Here is a 27,855-nt window from a genome sequence, read left to right on the forward strand (position 1 = left end):
CTCAAATCCCCCTGAACCCCCCAATCCTCCCCAAATCTCCCCCAAATCCCCCACAGATTTTATATTTATTTACTTTTTTTTTTTGCATAGATTTTTTTTGTATTTTTATATTTATGTCTATTTAGATAACATAGTAAATATATGTATCAAAATGCGTTATTATATTGTCTCAGGGTGACTTTATGATGCTTGTATCCCCAGTCTGTTCTGTTTGTGCTGGATATTAAGTTTAACCTTTAAGCCTGGTTCTGGGAGCAAAGGAGGAAGAACCAGTTAGAGGAGAGCCAGCTTGAATTTATTTTCTAAAGAAACCCACTTCAAAAGTTTCCTCCCAAATTTTCCCTAAACCAAGACATATATTTATATTTATTTTTATTTATTTTATTTGACATACTTATATTTATCTATATTTATAATATTAATATGTATAGATTTATATTATTTTAAAATATAAAATATTAAAATATTTCAATAATATTATAGTATGTGTATTATATCTATTATATCCATTATATTATATTAACATATATTTATATTAATATAGAAAATATTATATCACACATATTCTATATATTATATAATGATATTATATTTATTTTTATTTATTATTGGCCTGTTTATATATTTTATTTATTAATTTATTGTTGAATTTATTCCCAATGGCTGCCCCACCCTCCATCTCAGCTTTTCTTGAGGAGCAGCTCACACAGGGCTGGAATTCTTCCCTGCTCTGGGGACAAGAGACAGGGCCTGGTCCCAGCCTCTCCTGGTGGGAGATGCTCTGATGACCCTTCCAAGGGGGAATTCCAGCTGGAATTGCTGCCAGGAAGGAGTCACAGAAAAAGCACCACAAAATAACTCAAATCCGTGTCCAGCATTCTATGTCCAGCCAAGGCTGTGTCCCTTTGAGCAGAGCAGCCTTCTAAAATGTGGAGTCCCCAGAGGGCACACGGGGGTGGCATTGCCAGGCCTCAGTGGCCTCCAGGCTCCAGCAGCACCCCAGGCCCAGCTTTTCCCAGTTTTTGTCATCCATAAGAAGATTTCTGATTCCTGGAGATGGCTGCACGGATGCTGATGATGGCTGAAGAACATCAACGAGACCACAGAGCACATGGGGCCTGTGCAGCCTGGAGTTCCCTCTCTTTCAAAGATTCCAAGCTGTGCATGTGATAGGCTGGTCAGAGAGAGAGAAAGCTAAATAAATTTTCCCAGAATCAGCCTGGGAAGCTTTAGGGAGCTGGAGATAAACAATGATAGCCAATATTAAAAACAACCTGCAGGTGGTGTTTTTCCAATACCTGTTTTCCTGTTATTCTCATAAGATTGTTTACAAATGGGGTGTCTTGTTAATTAGCCAATCAGGGGAATTGTATTGATTAAATAACCAATCAGGTCCACCTGTATCGGACCAGTTTATAAAATAAGTGGTTTCCGTAAAGACAGTGTGTTTATGCCACTCAGCCTTCTGACCGACTGTGTGTCATTTCTGACTTAACAATGACACTAAGAGACTGGCCTCTTGTTGTCATCGACTTAAAAGATTGTTTTCTCAACATTCCATTGCATCCAGAAGATGCTCCTGGATTTGCCTTTTCGGTTCCAGCCACCAACAGAGGAAAACCGCTGCAAAAGTTTTACCACGAGGTTTTACCACTGGACAGTTTTGCTGCAAGGGATGAAAAATTTGCTTACTATTTGTCAATATTTCCTGGCAAAACCTTTGTCTCCAGCCCGACAAAAACACCCACAGTCAAGAATTTTACACTGCATGGATGACTTGCTCATTGCAGCACCAACTCAAAAAGAAACGGAACAGACTTGTATCTGTTTGTGTTTGTTTTTCCACAGCCAGAGCTCCGTTTGGGTTTGGAATGCTTGGGCACACAAGGAGAGCTCTGTGTGCCCCTGAGGGGACAAGGGGCAGAGCAGAGGGAAGGGGCAGGGTCAGATCATAAACCAGCTTTTAAGATCTGCAGGAAATCCTTCATCCTCCTGCACCTCCTTCCACAAACTGACTTGGAGTGGAGGCAGCCCCTAAAGAAAACACATTTCATATGGGGAAGGCAAAGCCAAGCCTGTTGTAAAGGAAAGATGCTCAAAATTATATATTTTTAAAAATAAACCTTATTTTTAACCCTATTTATCATGAGTGGAGGCAGCCCCTAAAGAAAACACATTTCATGTGGGGAAGGCAAAGCCAAGCCCATGTTTGCATCTGGTTTGTAAAGCAGAGATGCCCAAAATGATCCACTTGTAAAAATAAACCTGATTTTTAAGCCTATTTCTCATGGGTGAATGTAGCTCCAGGGGTGCTGGTGGATGTGGTGCCCACAGTCCTCACCTGCAGCTTTGTGCTTTCCCTGCTGGTGAAGAGATTTCACCTTCCTGCTCTACCAGGGATCCACCAATAATATTTGCAGCTGGATTGTATTTATGAAGCACCCAGGTGGAATCTCTGCATTTAATTCCATAAAAACAACCAAGAAGCCCCTCTGCTGCATCACTGCGGGGATGCTGTGCTGGGAAGGCTTCTGGAGGCATCACACAGCAAATCCAGGGAGCGTTTTTGGGATGTGACACTCACAAGAGCTCGTGTGAATGTTTGCCCAATTCTCATTTTATTTACCTGCACTTCCCTCCTGGAGAGCTGTCCCTGCTGGGACACATCAAACCTTTGTCAGAAAGCCCAAAACTCGGAACAATCTGCTCCATAGGGGTATAAACAGGGAATTTCTGTTCCATGGGATGGGGGAAGAGGAAAAGAGAATTTTTTTTTTTTTTTTATGAGAATGGTAAAAAAATCTCTATGAAAGAGCACATGGTTAGTTCAGGCAGGGGGATATCCTGATGTCCTGCACAGTGACAAAGCCACCACACTCAGATCTCACTGGTTTTATTTCCAGGAGATGAGGACACAGATCACATCCCCAGGAGCTGGGACCAGAACTGCAGATCCCTCAGCCAGCACTGATGCCTTAGGATTTCAGCTTTTATATTTTCATGTGTTTGTAATCCTGCAGTTCTTTAGTGTATAACTCCAAACTCCACACACAGTGTGAGCTGCTGCTTTCCCATTTTGGGCAGACACAACAATTCTTCTCCAGGCCTGGCAATCAAGGACACCTCACTGCCTCAGGCCCTGAGAGATGGAAACAAAAGCAAACTTGGAGGCAGCAAACTTGGGGTAAATGACTTCATTAGCTGAAGCTGTAATTGGAAGAGCAACCCCCAGTATGCAAATGGAACAAACTTATAAAAGTGTGAAAACCTGTGACCCCTGGTCCATTTTTGGGTGTAGCCTCTGGGGGCTTTGTATGCCCAAAAGGTACCTGAAGGCTCTTCAATAAATATAATTGCTTTTTATTCCCTCAATTCTGTCTGGCCTGTATTTTTAGGTAGCCTCAAAAAGGCATCAACACCCTCTGCCATCCTCCTCTTCCTCCTTGCAGAGCCCAGGGCTGCTCCAGCAGCAGCTCCAGGGAACAGTGCCTTTGCTGGCAGGGAACGCCAGCTCCAAAGGGAGGAACTTGGATGCTTTGCTGCAAAAACAGCAGGGTGAGTTTGAGGTGAAATTCCTGGCCCCTGTTTTGTTCCTGAGGATTTTTGTAGGACAAAGCCTGGTCCTGCTCCCGATGGTCCACTCCTGACACCCCATGCTGGACAAAGCACTGGGGCTCTGATTTCTCAGCTGGATGTGCTCAAAAGCCCCCCAGTTTTGCTTTCTTTGTGATTGAGAAACCCAAAGGCCTCATGTGACTTTGTAGATGACTTCACACATTCAGAGAGCAGGAAGGAAGCCGAGCTGCTCTCGCTTCGCTTTCTGTGGGGCGGCTGCAAATCCGACCTCATTAACTCAGGAGCGCTCAGAGGGACCCAAAAATGACGCCCCAAACCCCCCCTGAGCCCCCCAAATGCTGCTGCTTCAACATCAAGACAGCGACAGTGGCCCTGGGGATCTTCCATATGGTGAGTTCTGGAAGGGGAACAGGGAGACAGGAAAACAGAGGTGGAACCTCTCCAGGAGGTGCATTGTTGTGGTTCACAGGGTTCCCTGACACTGGAATGTTCTCTGTTCCCAAAAGGAAAACCCAATGAGTTAAGAGGGATGAACAAAAGGTGGTGGGGGACAGGGAGAAGCAGAATTTGCTGCACTGGGAGGGGTTTTGAACAATTTTTTCCTGGCTCTGCCAATTGGAGCTCAGGGAAACTCGCTCTGCTTTCTGTTTTTCTGCTCAGTGCAGGAGCTCCTACCTGAGTATATCCAGAGCCTGCTGGGTGGGAATGGGCAGCACTGGCAGTGGGAATGTGAGAATGGGGCACTGGAGGGATTTGGGAGTTGGATGAGCAGAGGGTGATGGGCAGAGCTGCCTCCTCTGGGTCTCTTTTGGTTTCCATTGGGATCATGGCCGTGTCTAGAAGCTGTTCAGGGCAGGGATGGCAGACCAGGAGAGCCTGGAGGCCCCTCTCTCCCACGCTCCTGGTGGCACTGAGGAGGTTTAGGTGCTTTCAGCTGTCCTGAGGATGTGGTTTCTTGCATGGCTGGGTTATTAAAATAGCCCCTGTGCTGCCCTGGGTGTGCACAGTCAGGGTTTGGGAGCCCTTGGGGTGGTAACAGGGCTCTCACAGGCTCCTGGACAGCAGAGGGGGAGCTGGGGACCTGCAGCCTGCAGAAATCCCATGGGATCAGCAGCTGTGGCACAGGAAGGATATTCCATGGTCCCCCCCAGCTCTGGGTGTGCACAGTCAGGGTTTTGGGCCCTTGGGGTGATAATGGGGCTCTTACCACTCCTTGGACAGCAGAGAGGGAGCTGAGGACCGGGACCTGCAGCCTGCAGAAATCCCATGGGATCAGCAGCTGTGGCACAGGAAGGACATTCCAAGGTCCCCCCTCTTCCCCAGAGCAGCAGGAGCTCTACCATTCCTCTTGCCCTTGGAAAACAGGGTAATTTTTGGATAGATCTTGTCTTTAAGAGATATCACACAATACCCATCACTTCTCCCTCTGCCTCTTCTCTCCCTTTTTTGATGGTGCGGCAGCAGCTGGGCAGGGGGAGGGAAAGGGAAAAGGGAATTTATACCTTGGCTGATTTGCTCCATCAGTTCTGGGGCTTTGCATCAGGATAAATTCCTGCTGCAGGTGCCAGGGATGAATCCCAGACATGCTGGGTGACAGCTGTGCCACCAAAGAGCTCTCAGGCTCTGTGGCAAGGTGTTTTCCTCCCATAAATCAGCTCTGCCTCACTGCTGATCTCTTCAGAGACAACTGAAATAAATCCTGGGCATTCTGGAATAGACAGGAAAGAAGGAGGGGAGTGAGGAGAGGATGGGGGTGTGTGATCAGCAAAGCTCTGCTGGCTGTGGCGAGGTGACCTGCAGGTGCCTTTCAAGGACAGCACTGGGGAGTTTGTTCTGCTCCTCAGGCCTCAAGGTGTTTGACAGGGAGATTTAAGCTCAGGCTGGAAACCTGCTCCAGTGCAAGAACAGAATTTCTCTCCTGCTGTTCCTTGATTGGAACCAGAGGAGCCTTGGGAAGCAGCGTCTGCACCTTGTCTGGCCTCAGCTGCACTCCAGCCCCTCTCTTTGGCAGCTCTGTAACTGACAGAGCAGAAATTCCCTTCTGGAACCCTCCCAGGCCCTGTCCTCTGGACACAACTCAGGTGAGCTCAGAGTGGGATTCACTGAGCTCTCACCAGGGTGGGGCTGACCCAGGGGTCCCACAGAGCCTGAGCTGCGTCTCCTGGAGCAGCTCAACCAAGGAGGCAGAAGGAGAAGATGAAATGTGAAAGGAAACCAAATGAGAACTCAAAGAACTCCTCATTTCATCTCCAGCTGCCACAAGAGCCGCTTGGAAATTCAAGAGAGAAAAGGAGAAGCTCTGACAGGGCAGCGTTTTTGGGTGGTGCTCTTTGTGCTAGTGTCCCCAGAACACTCCAGCACCCAGAGCACACTGTCCCTGTCCCCAGGGGCTGCTGTTCCCCATGGCTTCAAGCTCCCCTTGCAGAAACCCCTGCTGTGAAGCAGCAGAGGAGCAGCCTCGCACCAGGGCCACATACATGAGATAAATCACCTGGACATCAGTCAAGCTGCAAATATTAAAAAAAAAAAAAATACAAAATGACCTCTAAGAGCAGTTTAACCCCACTGCAGCTGCAGCAGGATTGACCCTGGGGAACAGGGGCTCTGTGTGTCAGATTCTATCTTCAAGACACCCTAATTTATCTCACTTGATTTAATGACTGGGTTTATCTCAGTCCTACATTATTTCAGCATATCATAGAATCACAGAGTGTCCTGAGCTGGAAGGGACTCACAAGGATCCTCAAGTCCAGCTCCTGCCCCTGTCCAGACCCCCCAACAGTCCCACCCTGTCCATCCCTGGCAGCACTGTCCAAAGGCTCCTGGAGCTCTGGCAGCCTCGGGGCCGTGCCCATTCCCTGGGGAGCCTGGGCAGTGCCAGCACCCTCTGGGGGAAGAACCTTGCCCTGATCTCCAGCCTGAGCTGCTCTGGCCCAGCTCCAGTCGTTCCTTTCCTGGGGATTCAAATTTCTTCCACCGAGAAATGTGAAGCTCCTTTTACAGACAGGCAGCAACAAAAGTTCCAGCTCTAGTAGATCAGGGAGGTAGGGCTGGAGAGGGGCTGGGAATGGAGTACCTGGAAGTGAAATGCTCTATTTTAAACCTGCATTTCTTCGGCTGTGGCATTGCAAAGGGAAAAGGAACTGGGTAGTTCTCTGTGTGAAATGAGAAGTTTTTGGTTTCTGCTGGAGCTGAGGGGTGGATCTGCAGTGGGAGTAGCTGAGCAAGGAGTGCAGGGCAGGCACCACATCCATCCTCCTCTGCCTTCCTCCCAAAAGGCCCCTCTGCAGAGGGTTCATCCTTTGGAAGTGCATTCCCTGCAGGAATAAGGAAGGCTCCACATCCCAGCGTGCCAAAGGCAGCTGCTGGAGAGGTGTCCTGTGCTGTCGTGGCTCTGCATGCCAAGGGAAAGGCCTGGAGGTCTCCACCTGCTCGCAGCTCAGTGCTTCTTTCCTTCTACACAAAATAGAAAATTTTAAACCAGCTTTTGCCTTAAAAGTCTCCTGAATCTCCCAGGCTGGGCTGGGGTTTCCTACTATGTCCTTATCTTGTGTGACTGTGCTTGGTCTGGGTTGTGTGGCTCATTTCCTCACCAGCCTTGTTTTTCTCTGGCAGACATCAGAGAGGGTTTCTCCTGCTCAGCTTCAGCCTCTGAATCTGCTGGATGGGATGGGGGAATTTGGGGTTTGCTGCCCTGCTCTCACCCACTCCTCTTTCAGAACAAAACTGATATTTAGGTCCCAGCTCATCCATTTTTCTCAGACCTCCTTTTAAGTGGAACATGAAAAAGCAATTTCTGCCCGTATTTCTCAAGCTGGCAATTGAGGGGTTGGACCAACAGCAGAAATAAAGGAAGCAAAACGTGTTTGGGAGCCTGAACACAAAACCTCTCAGCCACCTTGCAGTCAGGTGTGATCTCCATGTGTCTTCATTAAGAGATCCCTCTCCTCCCAAAGGACACCAGCAGCTGTAAGACACTTTGGATCGATGCAATTTCATCCTTGACAGGGTTCAGAGCTGCCCTGGGAGCTGCAATGCTGTTCCATTAAGCTGAACTCGTGTTAACTTTGTCGTGTCCTCGTGTAATGAGATCTGGATATTCCTCCTTTTCCTGCCAGCTCATGAGCAAATTGCAAAGTTCATTTACTTAATTGAAAAAAAAGGGAAGACAGCAGAGTGACTCTTGAACAAGCTGGTATCAGACAGGCCCAGGGAAAACCTGACACATCCTTCCTTCACACTCAGACTCTGGACAGAATTTTAAATTCAGAGTGACAGGGTAGACAGGGGCTCCCAGTCCCCTCACAGCCCAGCATGGCTTGGTGGGTGCTTGCTCTGGGAGTGCCACAGTTCTGGGAGCTTCAGCTGGGGGCTCAGAAATTTGATGAATTTGGTTTGAAATTATTTCTAAGTCTTTTGCATCTGACATAGAGGCAGAGAGAGAGGCTGTGCTCAGCTCCTGTCACCTCCCAGCCTCACTTCCCCCTTTCTGGGGCAAGGCAGAGCCTTCCCTCCCATAGCTCCTTTGCAAGGGCAGCTCAGCTCCCCTGGCTGGGCATCCCCACTGCCCAAAGTGTGTCTGGATCCCTCTGAACACCCAGACACATCCTGTGCCCAGCCCCATCCCGTGCAGCAGCTGGCTCTGTGCTGTTCCAGCAGCCCCAGCTTGCAAACACAAGCCTAGACCGCAGTGGTGCCACTTCCTCCTCACCCACGGTGCTGCTCAGGCTGTGGTTGAAGTGAAAGGTTGGTGCAGCTCTGGTGGAAAAATTGTTTCAGCTCTGCCTGAGCTGGTGCTGATGTGGGTGGCAGATAGGGCCTGGCTTCTGCATCACAGCAGGGCCAGAGGGCTTGGGGTCATGGAGAGGGTCAGCTGGAGGGACCCCAGGGTCACTGGTGCCACTCCCTGCTCCAGCAGGGCCATCCCAGAGCCCAGGGCACAGCAGAGTGTCCATGTGGCTCTGGAATGTCCCAGGGAGGAGACTCCAGCCCCTCTGTGGGCTCTGCTCAGGGCAGTTCTGCCTCCTGGGCAGGGGCAGCTCCTGGCCTCAGGCGCCATTGCTGGGCCTGGAGCAGAGCCTGGGCCTGCTCTGACCTCTGCACACAGGGACACACAGGGACAGCCAGGGACACACAGGGACACTCAGGGATACACAGAGGGATGGATAGAGCAGTTGTGGCTACCCCTGAATCCCTGGAAGTGTCCAGGACCATGTTGGACATTGGGGCTAGGAGCAGCCTGGGACAGTAGAAGGTGTCCCTGCCCATGGCAGGGGTGGGATGGGATGAGCTTTCCAATCCCTTCCAATGCATGAGCAAATCCCTTCCAATGTGGGCAATGGTTCCCACGTTTCCCATGGAGCAATATTCCCAAATATTCCCGTGGATGGATTGGAGGCTGCTCTGCTCAGCTCAGCCCCCAGTGCAGGGTGCAGATCCCTTCCTTCAGAGCTTTCCCAGGAAATAATCCAGCAGGGAATAACCCAGCAAGTTCCATCCTTTCTGGGATTCCCTGATTCCAAGAAGATCTCCTAAGCTGGGCTCAGACATCCCTGGCTGAGTGCAGAAGTTCAGGGCCAGGACTGAGCCCACAGCTGTGGACCTCCCTCCATCTCCCAGCTCATTAAACTCTGGACAGAATGAGCCCTGGAGGCTGGGGTTTGATGGTCCACTTGGAAAACTTGGGGAGAATCATTCAAGTTCAATATGAAAAAAGAACATTTGGAGAATTTCCTCAAATAATAAAAGAAGGAAAGTGATGGTTTTGTCAGTGGAGTGGCACAGTTGCACTTACAGGGAGATCTTAAATCTTTTTTTGTGTTTCTTTTTATGGTTTGGAATACTGGTATTGCATTTTCCTAAACTCTGGAGCAAAAAGCAATTTCAAAACATAAAACCTGGATAAAAACCATTGAAACAAAACTCACTGCTTTTGTCATTTCTCCATCCTCCTTCTGCTGGCAGTTAAATCAAATATATTAATAAACTGATAACTGTTGTCTCAGAATTTCCTGGGATTTAAACCCTTTGTGTTTGGCTCACTTGGCAACTCATCCATCCAGGTTCCCTGGAAATAAATTCACAGCTGGGAATTTGGCCCTAGGCCCCTGAATTGTGTTTTTTGCTTTGTTTTCCAGGTCATGAGTGTCCTGCTTCTGATCGAGTATTCCCTGGAGGTGGCCAATGGGAAGGGCTTCTGCAAAGACCTGGACAAGGATTACTACAGAATTGGTAGGTCCTGGGAATGCTGGGAAGCAGCTGTGGGGCAGGGAGGGATCCCTCAGTCTTTCATTGCTCCCTCTGCCTTTTCCATCAAAGAATTTGGAGTTCTGGATCAAAAGCTCAGGAAGCAATTTAGGCACTGTTTGGGTTTTGATTTATTGGAGATCAATGTGGAGTCCAGAGAAGTTTGTATTTCAAAGGATCAGCCCAAACTCTGCAGCACCTGCAGAGTCCTTCAGCTCCCTCTGGAATCTCCTGTCGATTCCTCTGGCAATCCTCTTCCTTTTCCCCAGCTGTGGATCATTCCAGCCTCACACACACTTTCTTCACGTTCTGGACATTTCCAGGGAAATGCTGAAGTGTCCCAGAACTGCTCAATAGACAGAGGGGACAAATCCCACCCCACACTGATCCCATGGATGTGTGGGCTGTAGGACACTGCCACCAACACACTGACACCCCTCCATGCCGTGGAGCCATTCCCACAGAGCTGATCCCACTGAGCCATTTCTATGGAGCCATTCCCATGGAGCCATTCCCGTGGAACCATTCCCATGGAGCCTTTCCCATGGAGCCTTTCCCATGGAGTCTTTCCCACTGAGCCATTCCCATGGAGCCATTCCCATGGAGCCATTGCCATGGGACCATTGCCATGGAGCCATTCCCATGAAGCCATTGCCATGGAGCCATTCCCATGGAGCCATTGCCATGAAGCCATTGCCATGGATCTCCTGCCTTTCAGCTGGACAGAGCCACACCACACCTCCCTCCCACTGTGACCCCCATTCCCAGATTTTCCCAGCCTGTGGTGTATTTTTCCAGAATACTGGTGGCTGGAAGAGGCAGCCAAGCTGTCCCATAGCTCACAATTCCAGAAGGATGCAGCTCAGATCCTTGCAAAGACCCTGAGCTGTCTCATGAGGTGCCATCTAAAAAACCCAAAGTCCTCAGATATTGCCCAACCAGGATGTTCTGCCAGAGCTGTTTGGAAACAAGTGCAGGGGGGTTTTCCTTTCTTGAGTCATTTTCTGTGAAAAACCACAAGCTGAGAGAACCCTGGGAACAAAAGCAAGAAACCTAGGCCCCCTCCCTGCCCCGTCCATGCCCACGGAGAGAAAACACAACCCCTGGCAGCCAGGAATTGCTGTTCCGTGGTTTTCCAGAGAGGCTGTTCCTGGGCTGAAAACCTGTTCCCAGTATGTGGAGGAAAAGGAAGCTGAGTACAGGTTCCTGCACATTCCAAACTCTCCTGTCCACAGGACAGGAGTCAGAAATAGGGGAAAGCACCAAACCTATAAAAGCTGGCTTCAGGTTTTTTCAAGGAAAGAGGCATTTTCAAGGAAAGAGGCAGGATCCCCCAGAGCTGTTTGACATCAGCACTCAAAGGTTTGGCTGATCCTACAGAATCATGGAATGTCCAGATTGGAAGGGATTTTAATCACACTGTTCCAAGGGGAAGGGCATCAGCAGTAAGCAAAAAATGGGAATTTAGATGAGTCCTGCTGATAGGAACCCGAACAAGGGGCAGTGCAATGGTTCCTACGTTTCCCATGGACCAGTATTCCCAAATATTCCTGTGCATGGATTGGAGGCTGCTCTGCTCAGCTCAGCCCCCAGTGCAGGGTGGAAACTCCTTCCTGCAGAGCTTTCCCAGGGAATGACCCAGCAGGGAATGACCCAGCAGGCTCCAGAGCCAGGGCTGGGATCAGCACAAGGAAACCAGGAGCATCCACCCATCATCCATCCATCCATCCATCCATCCATCCATCCATCCAGCCATCCATCCATCCCTGTAAAACATGTTCCCACTTCCAGTTTTTGATGGGAATTGAAGAACTTGATGTAAGTGTGACCTCAAGGGTTTCCTTCCTCTTTCAGTGTTTGGTTGTTTTGCTGTTTTGTGGGGGTTGTTTGGGTTGGGTTTTTGTTTGCGTTGGTGTTTTTTGGTATTTTTTGGGTTTTTTTGTGGTTTTTTTTTTTTTTTTTTTGGTTTTTTTTTTTTTTTGTGTTTTGTTGTTGTTGTTGTTGTTTTGTTTTGTTTATGTTTGTGAGTTTGGGAGTTTGTTTGTTTGGTTGGTTTATTTGGTTTTGGTTGATTGGTTTTTTTATTTGGGGATTTTGTTTGTTTGTGTATTTGGGTTTTTTGTTTGTTGGGTATTTGTTGCCTTGGACTTTTTGTTTTGTTTTTTGGGTTTTTTTTGTTTGTTGGTTTGGGGTTATGTTTGTTTGAGATTTTTGTTTGGATTTTTTGGTTTTGTGTTTTTGTTGGGTTTTTTTTGTTTGTTTGTTGGTTTGAGCTCTTACTTGTTTGGTGGTTTTTTTGTGTTTTTTGTTTGGCTTTTTGTTTGTTTGGGGGGTTTTGTTTTGTTTGTTTGGAAGGGGTTGGGAATTTCTTGTTTTGGTTGCAATTTCTGGTTTTTCATCCATGGCACCAACCCATCCTTGCTGCCAGCAGGGAGGATGACTCTGTTTCCTGGGAATAAATAGGAGGCAGCCAGCTCGTGGAAAGTTGTTTTCCCTTGGTTTTCCTTTTGTTTCCATCCCGTTGTGTTTGTGGGATTGTGGGGGTTTTGTCTGGGGAGGGGTTGATCCAGGTTCTGCTTGGAAAATCCAGCTGAGCAATTAGCTGGCAATGGCCACTTCCCAATTAATTAGGGATCCTGCCAGAGAGCTGGAGCAGGAGCCCATGGAGAGAGAGGGGCAGGAAAATGTGGCTATGCTGGACCCCAGAAAATCCTGGGATAAGGAGAGAAATTCTCTCAGGGCAAACTCCCGAGTGCTGGTGCTGAGCAAAACCCAGGGGAAAAGGCCTTGGGAGATTGGGCTTTGATGGGGTTGGGATTGGTTCCTTTAGGGAAAAGGCTTTGGGAGTCTGGCTTTTAATGGGATTGGGATTGGCTCCTTCAGGGCTGTCCCACAAAGGCTGAGTCTGGCTTTTTAAAGATCTGTTTTGGGTTTAGGCTGTTCCCTGTTAATCTTTGGCTCTTTGTGTCCCACATCCCAACTGTGGTTCTACTCCCCTGCTCCTCAAAGCTGGGGTTGTTGTTCTGCCTTGGAATTCCAATTGGAATTCCCTTTCCCACACCCGTGGGAGCAGAAGGAAAGCAGCATCGGCTGCCTTTGGAGGGAGATGCCCTTTGTGTTCCAGATTTTCTCCAGGAGGCAAAGCCCTTTCCCCCTTTCCCTCGGGGTTTGCTGGGTTTGGGGTTCTCTCTTCGTTGTTTAAGGAGATTTCTGCCTCCTGTGGGTCTCAGTTCCCACGGCCTGGGGAGCAGCAGCCATAAAAAAGCAGTCATCAAAGCCATCATTTCCTTTCCTGCCTGGGGATATTGTGATCTCAGAGGTCCCAGTGTTGTGTTTTAATGGATTTTATGTTTAATCATTTTATATTTTCTGGATTACTGATCCCAGTTCCATCCCAGCATTACGCTGAATTCATGGAATCCAGATTTTATAACCTGCTCTAGAAAATGACATCAAGGCCATGATTTCCTTTCCTAGTCAGGATATTGTGCTCTCAGAGGTCTCAGTGCTGTGTTTAATGGGGTTTGTGTTTAATCACGTCATATTTACTGAATTATTGATCCCAGTCCCACCCCAGTGCTGTTCTAAATTCACTGGGGTTTTACCAGGTTATGAGGAAAATCCTTTTCCTTGCTTTGCACCATTACAGCCCTTCTTTCCTGGTGCAGGATGAGTGGATAATTTGGATCATTCCCTGTATCCCACCCCTCCAGATGGCTCCAGTCCCCCTCGAGATCAGCTTTTTTGGTTCCTGGGGGGTTACAGTCTCCCCAGAGGGTTTTTCCCCCAAGCCTGAGGAAGGAAGAGGCTCCTCGTGCTGGGAGGAGGAAGTGCTGGGCAGGGCTTCTTTGCACACTGAAAGTTTCCCATCAGCAAAGCTCATTTCTGAAGGAGATTTAAAGAGAAGATAGCAGGGGAATTGAAAATCCCTTTTGTATCAATTGAAGTGAATTTAAATTGCATTTAAATGAACTCTGTCAGCAGAGGGAGGATGGGAGGGGTGGCACTGCTGCTGCCACCTGCCCAGATGTGGCTCAGGAAGGTTTTCAACAAACCTGGAATTGTTCCAGAGCTTCTCAGTGACATTTTTAGTCCTTTCTGGAGCTGGGGGTAGATTTCTGTCCCTTTACCCTGGGGAGAATCTTTGTGTTTCCCCCTAAACACAGCAAATGTCCAAATTCTGATAAAGTTGTCATTGCTGGGGTCACCTGCCTGAAAAACAGGGACAAGTTTCTCTGCCTTGACGTCTTTAGGAATGATTTCATCCTCTTGGCAACAAAAAAACCCCAAAACCAAACCAAAACAAAGGGAAAAAAAACCAAAAAACCACCCCCCGCAAAAAAAATGCCCTCCAAAAAAGCCACAAAAAACAACCAAACAAAAAGAAATATATTTAATTAAGAAATATTTACTGGAATAAAGAATATCTACTTCTAGAAAGGGAATAAAGGATGAGTCGGGGTCTGCCCAAGCACTGAAATCTTCCCTCACCAAAGGGGCACCAAAACTCCAGGTGAACACTCAGAGCTGGGGGAGATGGAGGTGAATTTTCTTGGGAAAAAAAGGTGATATGGAGCAGTTAAGGATTTCAGAGCAGCCTGAATGTGACAGGGATTCTACAGGCACAATTCCCAGTGTTCTTTATGAAAACAGTGGGGGGGTATTGGATAAAACAGAGTTAGACACTGGATTTACTCATGGTTGTGTGGAATATCCTCAGCTGGAAGGGACCCCCAAGGGCCATCAGTCCTGTGCACCTACGGGAAGGATCATCTGCTTTAAAAAAAAAGACAGAAAAATTAAAAATTTGGCTCTTTTCTAGCAGAATTAAACCCTTTCTTGAAGCACTTAGGAATTGAAGAACCCAAACTGGCCAGTGCTGATTTAAACTCAGGTGAAACAGAAGTAAAGGAGTTGGAGGAAGCTCTGGGAAAGGTTGTGCAGAGACAAAAAAAGCAGCAGAGTTTTGCCTCTGGAGAGGTGAATCAGCACCAGGGCAGGCTGTGATTCCAGGAGGCAAAATTGCTTCCAGGCAAAGGTTGAGCAGGAGCTCTGTGAATATAAAACATTACCTCCTGCACCCAAAGCAGCCGCCAAAAATCACCCTAAACCCCCTCACACAGCATCCCACAGCTGCAGAGTTGGGGGGAAATATTCCCCACCCTCCCTGGGGTGAAAATTCCTACTCTTCTCTGGGAGATTCTGAAGATCCTTCAGCACTTCACTGCCGGCTCCTTTTTCTGCCTTTCAGCCTCTAAATAATTTCCAGCTCAGAGCTATGAGCCAAAAGCACTCTGGGTTTTTTAATTCTTCATCTTGTAGCCTGGGGTATTTAACATTTTCAGGCCTTGGATCCCCCGAGCTCACAACCCACAGTGCCTGGTGGATATGGGAACTTCAAAGAGAGATAAAAATGGGTGTAAAAAGGGAAAAGAAGGTTAATTCCAGCTGCATGGCAATAATTCCCGTACAGACACAAATCTTTGTGACAGGTTGAACCCTCCCTTATGGGTGGGGTGGAGTTGGGACATCTTTTGGTGATGTGGTAATTCCTTTTATCATTTTTATCCTTTTCAGCTGATATCACCACCAGTTTCCTGCTGATCCTTATGCTGTTTGTCATCAGCTTCCACCTCCTGCTCGGGGTGCTCAAGGTACGTTCCCCACAAATGACACTCAAGGTTTGGATGGTGATCACTGGAATTGTGGTCAAAAAAACGCAGGAAAACCTCCCAGAATCACACAGGGACAAAAGGCAGATAGAAATCCCAGAATCACAGAATCACACAGGCAAAAAGGCAGATAGAAATCCCAGAATCACAGAATCACACAGGGAAAAAAAGGCAGATAAAAATCACAGAATCACACAGGAAAAAAAAAGGCAGATAAAAATGTCTCCTGGTTCCAGAGGGGGAGAGGGATTTGTTTGAAGCCTCAGGTTCCCGTGAAAAGCTTTAAACACCTAGATTTACCAGACCTGGGCAGCATTTCCATCGGGGCTGTGTCTGGTGTTAAATGAAGGAGATTTTATGATTTAGAAAGGTTTTCTTGCCTCGTTTCCTTGCCCTGTTGCAAGTCAGAGAGAACTGTCACTGTGAGAGAACTGTCACTGCCCTGCTGCTGTAGGGACCCATTTCCCAGTGCAGGAGGAGGAATGACCAGGCCTGGGGCTGGAAACTCCAGGAATCTGAACCCAGTTCTCCCTCTGCAGAGGTGAATTTCAGGGACAGTGGGATGACAGCTCTCATGGGAAGTGCCAGTGTCACAGAGTGAGAATTCACAGGAATTTTCCAAAGAGGTGAAAAACATCAGCTTTGATGATTTTCTTTGTATCGGGTTGTCACTGAAATCAGAAATTCCAGGGAAACGTTAATTCTTGGAGCACCATCTAAGTCCTTCCAGGTGTTGCCAGCTGGTCTCATTTCCCACTTGGAATGGAAATAACCATTGTATATCATGGTTATCTAATAAATAACCAGCACTGCTTTTCCTCCTCAGAAGAGGGAGCGGCTCCTGATCCCCTTCCTGGCTCTGCAAGTCATCGATTTCCTCCTCAGCCTCCTGACCATGTTCAGCTCCTACATCCAGGTGCCAGCGGTCATCTCCGTGTCCTCCCTGAGCCACACGGTGGGTGACAGCTCTTCCTCCCGGGGGCTTCTGGGTGGTGACAGCTCCTCCTCATTGGAGCCCTGGTCACTGAGAATTTGAGACTTTCTGTGCTGCCAGGCACTGACCCCCAGGAGAACACTGCACTGACCTGAGGCCGTGGAGAAGCTTCCAAAATGGAATGGTAGAGCTGGGATTGTGGGTGTGAGGTTTGAATAGAAGTGTGTGATGTCACAGGGTGGGAAACTCAGAGTTTGGGGTTTTAGAATGTAGTAACAGATATAAAGCAAGATGGAGGTTTTGGGGTAGAGGCTGGTCCTTCTCCTTCTCCTTCTCCTTCTCCTTCTCCTTCTCCTTCTCCTTCTCCTTCTCCTTCTCCACCTTCTTCTCCATGGGTTTCGGTGGTTTTGTGTAATTGGATAAAAAGTCTGCATTGCAGGCACAGGTTATTGGGTTAAAAGTAAAAATAATTTAGGTGTCATTTCTTAATTGGACAGTTCATCCTTAAAAGGCCTTGTAGAGGGAAAGATGGAGCTTCGTTTTTAGTGTGTTAGAGTGAAGTGCTGCAGAACTCAGGGTTTGTGGGACTGTGACAGAGATAAGAACTAACAAACATCTGAGAAATACCATCGCACAATTTAACCCTGACCTTGGCAGAAAAGAAGCAAAGATTTCTCACCTCCTGGGGGCTTCTGGCTTTCCGGAGGTGGGGAATACATGGAATGGAGGATCCTTCCCTTGGGGTGTGGTTCTTCATGGAATCATTTAGGTTTGAATGAAGGATCTTTACCCCAGGCTGTGGTTTGTCATGGAATCCTTTAGGTTGGAAAAGACCTTTAGGGTCCTGGAAGGTTGAAATAAAGGATTACTATCTTGGGCTCTGGTTCTTCATGGAATAATTTAGGGTGAAAAAGGGTCCTGGAAGGTTGAATAAAGGATCATTACCTTGGGCTATGGCTTGTCATGGAATCCTTTTGGATGGAAAATGCATTTAGGGCCCTGGACAGTTGAAATAAAGGATGGTTAACCTGAGCTATGGTTCTTCATGGAATCCTTTAGGTTGGAGTAAAGGATGGTTACCTGGGGCTGTGGTTCTTTATGGAATCCTTTAGGTTAGAATAAAGGATCATTATCTTGGGCTGCAATTCTTCATGAAATCATTTAGGATGGAAAAGATCTTTAGGATCCTGGAAGGTTGGAATAAAGGATCGTTACCTTGAGCTGTGTTTTGTCATGGAATCCTTTAGTTTGGAAAAGACTTTTAGGATCCTGAATCCAGATGTGAGGTGCTTTCTGCTGGCTAGACAGGATGCAATCCTTGGAGGCTGAAGGAAACCAGTGGCACCTGGGATATTTATCTTCCCCTGTCTTGAAATGTTGATTTTCTCCTGGCTTTGAAGGAGGTGGCTCTGGGTGTGCCCCCAACAGGAGGGGTTTTCTAGTGATGCCTCAGGTTTAGCTTTTCTATTTTTCAGATTCTGTGCTGCTTTAATGTGTGGGTCTGGGCTTCTCATTAGGGGATGGTGAGCTCTCTGCACAGAGCAGGGAGACCTGTGGCCATTTTGGGTTGTGCTGCCCAAAGTGGATCTATTCAGACCTCTTAATAAATCCCTACTTTATTCTTTAGTGCTGTCTAGTTTCAGTTCTAGGTCAGCCTTCCCAAGGCATCACTGGAGATAAACTGAGATTGTCACTGCTTTGGCCAGAGGCTTCCGTGGCGCTCCGATGAAGCCCCACAAACAGTTTGCTCACTCTTTGGGCCAGCAGAAGGGAAGGTTTGGGTTGAATTTAAGGGAATTTAGTGGCTTAGACTCCGTGTGAACCAGCCACAAGCTCTGTGTAAGTGTGAATAATCTGCAGAAGTGACCCCATCCTGTGATTGTAACCCAATTCCTGTCCCCTCAGCAGGGCCACTCCAGGACTCCCCTGCTGGCGCTGCAGCTGCTGGATTTCTGCCTGAGCATCCTCACCCTGTGCAGCTCCTACATGGAGGTGCCCACCTACCTCAGCCTCAAGCCTGTGGACAGTGGGGTAGGTCTGGAGCCAGCTCTGCTCATTTCCCACATGAGAACTACTATAAATTCCCATTCCATGGCTGTGCAGCTTCTCTGGAGCATCCAGAACTGCTCAGTTTGACAACAAAGAGGGTTTTCTGTGCTCTCCCCAGTGCTGCTCCTGACTGACAGCTCCCATGTTCTTAAATATAGACCCTGTTTCTCCTTGTAGGAATCTGATGGATGCAAATTGCAGAGCAAAGTGATTCAGGGGGAGCTGCCTGCATGGAAAATGCTTCAAATTTCATCTTTATTAAACAGTCTTATTTAATAAGTCCCACCCCAATGTTGTTGTGAACAGATGGAAGGAAACAGCAGGAGGAAAACAATATCCCTGTGATCCTGCTGCCAGTGAAAATCCCTCATTCCTTGCTCTGCCTGAACCTTGAACCCCTCCCTGTCGGGTGCCCCTGGCAGAGGGAATGAGTGTTTTGGGCTGAGACCTGAGTGTTTTGGGCTAAGACCTGAGTGTTTTGGGCTGAAACCTTCTTCCTTTTCCCCAGGGCTCTTTGCCAGCCCTGGAGAAGCTGCCAGCAGAGGAATATGCCAAAGTGATGATCACCTTCACCATCGCCTTTGTGGCTGTGCTCGTCCTCAAGGTAAAAGGCTCTGAAGCGAGGCTTGCCCAGAAAATCTGCCAAATCCCAAATCTGCCTCGTTGGGCTCTTCTTGGGTGTGGGAAACTTTGAGATAAGAAATGCTGACTTAGAAATGCCATGGAATAGGACAGACATCGTTGAGAGAGAAATGGAGCTAGAAACAAGTTTTAAAGGATGGCCTTGCAAATAAGACTGGATACTTTGGAGAAATAGAGCTATGAAAGATGCATTGTAGTGGGAGACCCATGAGGGGTAAATTTGTATTATTGGCTTTAAGGCATTTACAATAAAGTGATGATCACCTTCACCATCGCCTTTGTGGCTGTGCTCGTCCTCAAGGTAAAAGGCTCTGAAGCGAGGCTTGCCCAGAAAATCTGCCAAATCCCAAATCTGCCTCGTTGGGCTCTTCTTGGGTGTGGGAAACTTTGAGATAAGAAATGCTGACTTAGAAATGCCATGGAATAGGACAGACATCGTTGAGAGAGAAATGGAGCTAGAAACAAGTTTTAAAGGATGGCCTTGCAAATAAGACTGGATACTTTGGAGAAATAGAGCTATGAAAGATGCATTGTAGTGGGAGACCCATGAGGGGTAATTTTATATTATTGGTTTTAAGGCATTTACAATATGGTGTGGCCAAAGCTGATAAGCCAAGAAACGCTTATAATATATTTATTAATTAGGAAATAGTTGGCTTCTGATTGTGATGGTGTGAATTATAACTGTATTATCTCTGTTGTCTCACCCTTCACATGAGACTGAAAATGGAATAAAAGTTTTTAAAATTCCTCTCAGCTACCCCATCTCTGGGTCAGAAAAAAGCTTAATCTGACACTTGGGCACAGTGGGAGCTGTGCCTCTGTATGGTTTATCCAAATCCCTGCCTTTACTCCTCTGTGTGAGTTACCAAGCAAAATCCCTCTTACACCCACAAATCGTCACTGTCCATTCCTGTCTAGAAAGAGAAAAAGGTTGAAAAAACACAGCAAAGTGCTGTGCTGTAAAGTGCCCAATAAATGAGATTATTGAGCAGCAGGTGAGATCTTTCATTAGGTGAGTGGCTGTGTCCTCTCTGATGGGAGCACGGTTCTGCACCCTGATACTCCCAAAGTTCATTAAAACCAGGAGCTAAACCCTGCTGGTGCCTCAGGAAGCTCCAATAGAGAGGGGTTTTATTCTTTTATTGCTTCAGTGGCTCAGAGAACTGATTTTTCACCTTCAGCCCCATGAACAAAACCAGAATTTTGCAGGTGCTTGGACAGAAAGTGCTGCTTGTGAGCTGGAAACCATTTTATACTCTGAGCCCTCCAGGTGGGCCAGATAAGCCAGTGGGGAGTGGAGAGTTTTGTGTGGATGCATTTAAAGCATGGCTTTAAAATGTCTTTTAATATTTGCATGGAGTGTGCAGCTGGAGTGAAGATAACCTCGAGCCCCAGCTGGCAGGAATCTCCCTGACCTGGCATATGGATTAATTGGAATTTTCCACAGCTTTACCCACAAAGTGCTGGAATTTCAATGGGTTTTTGTGCTGGGGCTGTAAGAGGAAGGATGGGGTGGGATAATAAAACCCCAAAAAGCCATCAGGACCCCCATCCTTTAATCCCAGTGCCAATCCCTCTCCTCTTCCATGGGTGAAATCCCATGGAATTCTCTCCCTGCAGCCTCCCAGCTCAGAGTATCATGGGGCTGGCTCTGCATTACCTGTGGTGGCAGAGTAAGTTTCAAATTCCAGGGAAAAATTTTTCCAAGGGCAGGGTGGGGCTGGGGCTGTGGGGCTCCAGTGGGAACAGGATCAGTTCTGCCAAATTCCTTGGAAAAAAATATTCCAAGGACAGGGTGATGCTGCCATTGCACCATTAGGGGAATTCTATTCTGCATCCACAAATGATCCTAAATCCATGGGGTGAGGTGGGCTGGAGGCACCTTTAGGTTCATCTCACTTCCACTGTCCCAGGTGCTCCAGCCTGGCTTGGACACTTCCAGGGATGGCAGGTGGGCAAATATTCCAATAATCTTTATTTCCCTTTGGAATGATAAAGGCCTCCAGCACCACAGGGACAAGAAGGCAGAAATTAAAGGGAATAAAACATTCCTTGTGATTTTGATTTATTTCAAAACCAAAATCAGGAAGTGCATTCCTTGTTGTATGATTTTAATTTATTTCAAAATCAAAATGGGGGAATGCATTCCTTTGTTGTATGATTTTGATGTATTTTAAAGCCAAAATCAAGGAATGCATTCCTTTTGTTGAGTGATTTTTATTTATGTCGAAAGCAAAATTGAGGAATGCATTCCTTTGTTGTATGATTCTATTTCAAAACCAAAATCAGGGAGTGCATTCCTTAGCTGTGTAGTTTTTATTTATTTTTTAGATTTATTTTTCAGATATTTCAGATTTCTAGGGTTTTTCCCCCATGGATGAGTGGAGGTTTCTACCCAGTTCCTAAGACAGCTCCAGGTTTGCTATCTGGATGAAGAGACTTTGAAAGCAGGAAGGGTTTTGCAACACTCCCAAAAGAGGCTCAAAGTTTGGATTTACCTCCAATCTCTGAAATGTTGAGATTGATTTTTTTCACCTCAGATATTTCATTCATTTTTTTCTCTTTCTCTTGGCTTGGTGTCAGCACAAACAGCTCTCATTGTCCTGGGCATGCTCAGCTGCACAGCCTGGGTTTGGGATCTGTGGCTCCCTGTGTTCCCTGAAAATCCCAACTGCTCCCAGCACATTCCCAGGCCAACATAAACACCAGGCACACGACTCGAGCAGGGAAAATATTGATTTAACAGGGCCAGCCCCACAGACCCCGCTTATTTCCCTGGGCCACAGCCCCTCAATCAGCCCTTTTTCCTCAGAAAATGGATAAATATCCATTTATTGCATGGATAAATATCCATTTATTGCATGGATAAATCCGTGGGGTACCAGGAGGTCCTGTCAGGGAAGTGCAAAAATGGGATTTTGCTGAATGAAGGGATTTTTGGGGCAGTCCTTGGATCTCTGTGGTGCCTCTGGTGCTTTTCTGAGGCATCCAGGCTTTGTAACCTGCTCCAAAAAATCACATCAAGGCGACTATTTCCTTTCCTACCTTGGGATATTATGATCACAGACGTCTCAATGTTGTCTTTTAATGGATTTTATGTTTAATCACTTTTTATTTACTGGATTGTTGGTCCCAGTACCATCCCAGAGTTAGAATGGGATTATTTTATGTTTAATCATTTTACATTTATTGGATTTCCAGTCCCACCTCAGTGTTTTGAATTCATGGAATCCAGACTTCATAACTTGCTCTGAAAAATCACATCAAGGCCATCATTTCCTTTCCTACCTTGGGACATTGTGATCTCAGACGCCTCAGTGTTGTGTTTTAATGGATTTTATGTTTAATCACTTTTTATTTACTGGATTATTGATCCCAGTCCCATCCCAGCATTGCTCTGAATTCATGGAATTAATCACTTTAACCAATTTATATTTTTATAAATTTATATTTGTATTAATTAATCCTTTATATTAATTTTATTGTTCTGAATTCACAGATTCCAGACCTGCTCTGGAAAATGACATCAAGGCCACGCTTTCCTTTCCTAGTCAGGATATTGTGCTCTCAGAGCTCTCAGTGCTGTGTTTAATGGAGTTTGTGTTTAATCATGTCATATTTACTGAATTATTGATCCCAGTCCCACCCCAGTGCTGTTCTAAATTCATGGAATCATCACATTCCCTGGGAAGGATGGAGACACTGATTTAAGGCCCTGGGATCGTGGTCCCAAACTTCTCCCTCTCGAGAAAAGAGCAGGAAAATCCCAGGCTGGTGGTGAAAGGGGAAATGCCCTTTTTGCCCTGCAGTGCCATGGGAAAATGTCCTTTTCCTTCCCTTTCCCTCTTTTCCAGGCCTACATGTTCAAATGTGTCCTGAGCTGCTTTAAGTTCATCAAAGCCAGCAGGAGGGAGGAGGTGAAAGTGGAGCCACACGCAGTGGAAAAGGTGAGGAAAAGTGAATTTACTCCTGAAAGTAGACCCAAAACAGTGGAAAAGGTGAGGAAAAATTAATTTGTTCCTGGAAGTGGAGCCATAGGCAGTAGAAAAGTGAATTTTCTCTGGGAAAACCCAGCCCTGCAGCTCTGCCAGCAGAATTCCTACAGCAAAGGGATCAGCCAAAAATCCCCCAGGAATTGCACCACCACTTCCACAAGAAGTGGAAAAGGGGTGTAAAAGTAAATTTATTCCTGAAAACGGACTCAAAAGCAGTGGGAGAGGTGAGGAAAAGTAAATTCATTCCATGAACAGGAATCCTTTAGACTGGTGATCCTTATCTCTGCTTTTCTGGGATCTGAGTGAATTTCCAACCCTTCAAATCCCCAGTAGCAAGTGTTAAAAATCAGTTTTTAATTACATGATATCCATTCAATTTTACTTCTTTATTTTCTGCGTAAAATCTTTAAAGTCAATGTGCAAGGCAGGTGAAAATCAGGCATGGCAGATAAATGGGAATGGATTCCCTGTGATCCCTGATACAGGAATGTGGGACAATTCCAGCTGGACTTTGGTTTCCATAGCTAAAAGTGTTTAAAATCAGCTTTTTCTTCACTTTTCTGTCTGAGAGGTTGGGATTTTCAGTGTTGTAGGGATGGATGGGAAGAAAAGAGGGAGGGACATGGAATTCTGAGGGGATGGAAGGATGGGGGAGAGGGAATGCTGAGGGATAGAGAATGCTAAGGGGATGGAATGCTGAGGACAGGGAATGCTAAGGGATGTGGAGTGCTGAGGGTGGGGAATGGTGAGGGATAGGAAATCCTGGGGGTATGGAATGCTGGGAGATGTGGAATGCTGAGGGGATGGAATGCAGTGGGATGTGGAATGCTGAAGGATAGGGAATGCTGTGGGGATGGAATGCTGAGGGATAGAGAATGCTGGGGGATAGGGAATGCTGAGGGATGTGGAGTGCTGGGGGATAGGGAATGCTGAGGGACAGGGAATGCTGAGGGATGTGGAGTGCTGGGGGATGTGGAATGCTGAGGGTAGGGAATGCTGGGGGACAGGGAATGCTGAGGGATGTGGAACGCTGTGGTTTGGCTTTTATCTCGGCCAATCTGCTGGGCCCTCCCTTGCCAGCAGTGCTGCCCCAGCCGTGCCCCTCTGCAACATTACTCAGCTTTCCTTGGGAATGAGGCTGGGATTCCACACGTTCAGGAGCCTTGGGTCCTGTATTATCCAGGGAATGGGGGCAGCGCTGGCACGAGGTGGATCCAAACCCTGCTGGACTTCTGCCCTTTGTGCCCTAAAACCCAAGCAGTTCTTTGTCCCTGCTTGGAAGCAGGCAGAGGAACCCTGATTTGTGGAAAAAAGCAACTCTACAGCTTGTAAAAGTTGTAAAGTTGGTCTGATTTATTTCAGTGTTGGACACACGTGGGATAGCTCCCCCAAAGTACATGTGTACCTCTGAGAATTCCTGAGTCTATTTTATCCCCTAACCTGTTGCATATGCATAAAGTTTCACGATAGGTTCATGCATATTTATTTCTTAGCCACATTTCATATTAAAACTGTCTCATCAGTTTTTATGAACCTGTGCATCTCTCTAGTAATGTCCTTTTAACGTCGCTGTGCCTGCAATTTAGCTTTAGTTTTCTTTTTATGGTTGGTGGAACCCCTCCTTATCTCTCTTTAGTTTAGAAACTTGTATCCTTTTAAGTAACTTTAAATTTTTTTTAGTTTTTTCTGAGCTCAGTAAGTTAGTAGATTAAATAAATTTAGCAAGCTATAGACTAAACAAGTTAAAACAGCACTCTTCTGCTAAATCTAAAATTAGTTTCTACTTTTAAGTTAAATTTCTAACTCTTTGTCCCAGCCCTCCAGGATGAAATCCCTGTGATCCCATAACCTTTGATCTCTTCCAGGCTGTGCTGCCATCCTATGAGGAAGCCCTGGAATTGCCTTCCAAGGATTGCCCCCCTCCCTACGTGACCATCTGAGCCCAGTCTGGGGGAGAGCTGACACTGGGTGCTGCTGTGCCTCCCCCTGGCACAGCCCCAGTCCTCACCCAGAGCAGTTCCCAGCCTTTTCCAGCCACATCCTGCCAGGGAACTGCTGGAGTCTTGTCCTGCTCTGGCACCCCAACTTCCTGACCCTGGCACCTCCATTTCCTGACCCTGCCACCCCAAATTCCTGACTCTGGCACCCCAGTTTCCTGACCCTGCCACCCCAAGCTCCCGACTCTGGCTCTGGTTGCCATCCCTGGAATCTGGGATTTGGCTGCTGTGGTGCAGGGCTGGCCTGAGCCCTGCCAGCTTTGCTCTGTGCCACAAGGATGGTGGTTCTCCTCTGGCTCAGCAGGGAGACCTTTAGGAAGTGGAATTAAAGGATTGTCCTGGTTTAGGGCAACTTTGGGAGAAAAACTTCTAAAGGGGTTTCTTCTAGAAAAACAAATTCAAGTGGTTCCTCCTCTAACTGGTTCAGGAAAAAGATTTCCTTGGAGAAAAGTGGAAAAAACTATTTATTTAATAGGCAAAGCATTCATCAGCACAAAAAAATAAAAATATTAAACAGTAAAACAACTTGCCACTCCAAAAGAGACGATAAACTCACAAAGTCCCCTTCGTGGGCTGTAGCTCGGCTCGCTCTTATCGGTCCCTCTGGCCAAAATGGAAAATGGAAATGTTCCATAGGACATGGAAATCCCATGTCAAACTATGACAGGGTGAATAGGGAAGGAATTTTCTCTGGGATAACCCAGCCCTGCAGTTCCTCCAGCAGAATTCCTACAGCAAAGGGATCAGCAAAAAATCTCCTGGGAATTGTAGCCCTCACCCTGTCTGCTTGTGGTGATTGACACAATCCAGAATATCCAGCTCTGCTGTTTCATACCTGAGTGGGTGCATTTTTCTCTGCTTTTATGTCACTTGGAAGATGAGTTTCAATTAAAATAAAAATGTTAATGGCTTCCAAACTGTGAGTCTGTTTCTGAGGGTGTCTGATTGCTGAGTGAAGGAAAAAATAATTTGATTTATAAAAAAAATTAGTGAGCAAAAAATGGTGCTTTGACCTTGGACTGATCTTTCTCATGCTTGTGCTGCTTGCAAAGGAAAAGCTGATATTTCCCTTTCAATTTCCTCTCAAAATCTGCCTCTCTGCCTTATCAGCAGTGATAAGGATCTGTGGCCTGTTCACCAGTGAATCTGCCCAGCTCAGGTTCTCCAGATGTCACTGATGGCACTGCTGATGTCCCTGGAAGTCCACACCTGCTCCCCTTTTGGGATCATTTCCTGCTCTTTTCAAACATTACAGTGTGAAAAAAGTGGGGTTTTCTCAGTCTTAAATAAAGTCTCCATTCCAGCTCAGATCACAGCCCGGGGGGGCTGCTCCACTCTGAACCAGCACAAACCAGGCTTCAATGGAATATTTAACAGCAAACTTCAATGGAATATTTGCCGAGGATGAATAAGAAATGTGCTGCTGCCCCTGCTCTTTTCACTCAATGTGCATTTCTGTAATGGGGATGAAGAGGATGATTTTGGTTGTATATTTTCCAAGTGATTTTCCCATTATGGAGGCAAAATTCAGTTTTTCTGTGCTCCATCTCCTTGTTCTGGGCACCAGGAAGCTCCACAGCAGACCTGGAGTCTGGAAGGGTGCCCTAAATGACATCTCAGTTGCTCCGGTGCTTTTACACATGCTCAGAAATCACCCCAAAAGCTCAAACCACTCCAATCCTCCTAGCAGAAAATTAATTTTCTGCCATCACATCTGCCAATTGTTTAACTGTAACCAAAGAACAACTCAAAATTCCACCAGGAAACTTTACAGGAGAGCCCAGATTGTTGTAGCAAGGCCCAGTCCGGTCTCCTGCTTTATTCTGTGGAGAGATTAAAAGCCATCTTTGAATTACTAATCAATTTGGTTACTGAGCATTCCACACATCCCTTGCTCACAGCCACGGTTCCAGAGTGGGTGCTGGAGCCGTTTTTATTTCCCTCCTCAGCTGCTCCAAGCCAGGCCTGAAGGAGACCTCAGGATGGGCCCTCCCTTTGGAAAAGCACTAAATATTCCTTATCAGAGCCTGGGGCGGTGTGGGACAGGTCTGGGACAGAACAGTCCACGCTTCTCCTTTGGGTCACAGCCACAGCACCAGGCTGGGTGCTGGACCTCTTCTAATTTCTCACTTAGCTGCTCCAAGCCAGGCCTGGAGGAGGCCTCGGGATTGGCTGCCAAGGTGGAGATTCCCTTTGGAAAAGCACACCCTGCCCTAAATATTCCATATCAGAGGCTGGAACAGTGTGGGATTGCGGTCATGTTATTACAAAAGTTCTATACTCTTGTCTCCTTATCACAAAAGTTTCATACCTTCTTGGTGTCTTCCCATGGGTAGCCCCTCAGAGCACTAACTCTCTCCTGCCCACAAAGTAGCCAACTGACTCTTTTAAGGCAATCTTCTCCTTACTGGTTACAGCTGTGCCCTGTTAAAGCCAGGCCTCCTCCTAATCTTTGATAATTGGCCCAGCTGCTACTCCTTAGGGGTGAGATTACTTTCTACACTATTTTCTTATATTCTATCCCCCGACATGGGACAGTTCTGGGACAGAACATTCCACACTTCTCTTGGTCACAGCCACAGGAGCAGGCTGGGTGCTGCAGCCGTTCTCATTTCCCTCCTTGGCTGCTCCAAGCCAGACCTGGAGGAGGCCTCGGGATGGGCTGTCAGGGTGCAGATTCCCTTTGGAAAAGCACATCCTGCCCTAAGTGTTCCTTATCAGAGCCTGGGATGCTGTGGGAC

At 46.9% G+C, this 27,855-nt stretch overlaps 1 protein-coding gene across 2 annotated transcripts; it reads left to right on the plus strand.

The window, feature by feature from the left end:
• The first annotated feature begins 3,782 nt into the window (after positions 1 to 3,782).
• On the plus strand, positions 3,783 to 26,031 carry LAPTM5 (lysosomal protein transmembrane 5). Of its 2 annotated transcripts, none has more exons than XM_041417685.1 (8): positions 3,783 to 3,966; positions 9,714 to 9,807; positions 15,400 to 15,476; positions 16,321 to 16,449; positions 18,334 to 18,459; positions 18,986 to 19,081; positions 22,977 to 23,069; positions 24,983 to 26,031. In XM_041417685.1, exons 1-8 carry the CDS (start codon positions 3,880 to 3,882, stop codon positions 25,055 to 25,057), a joined length of 777 nt encoding a protein of 258 aa, XP_041273619.1. In that variant the 5' UTR covers positions 3,783 to 3,879; the 3' UTR covers positions 25,058 to 26,031. The 2 variants fall into 2 exon arrangements, with proteins under 2 accessions (XP_041273619.1, XP_041273620.1); XM_041417686.1 differs by having other exon boundaries at positions 3,785 to 3,966; positions 18,337 to 18,459.
• The last annotated feature ends 1,824 nt before the right edge of the window (positions 26,032 to 27,855 follow it).

This window comes from Onychostruthus taczanowskii, unplaced genomic scaffold, assembly GCF_017590055.1.
Source record: "Onychostruthus taczanowskii isolate IOZ18803 unplaced genomic scaffold, ASM1759005v1 scaffold56, whole genome shotgun sequence".
Lineage (NCBI taxonomy): Eukaryota > Metazoa > Chordata > Aves > Passeriformes > Passeridae > Onychostruthus > Onychostruthus taczanowskii.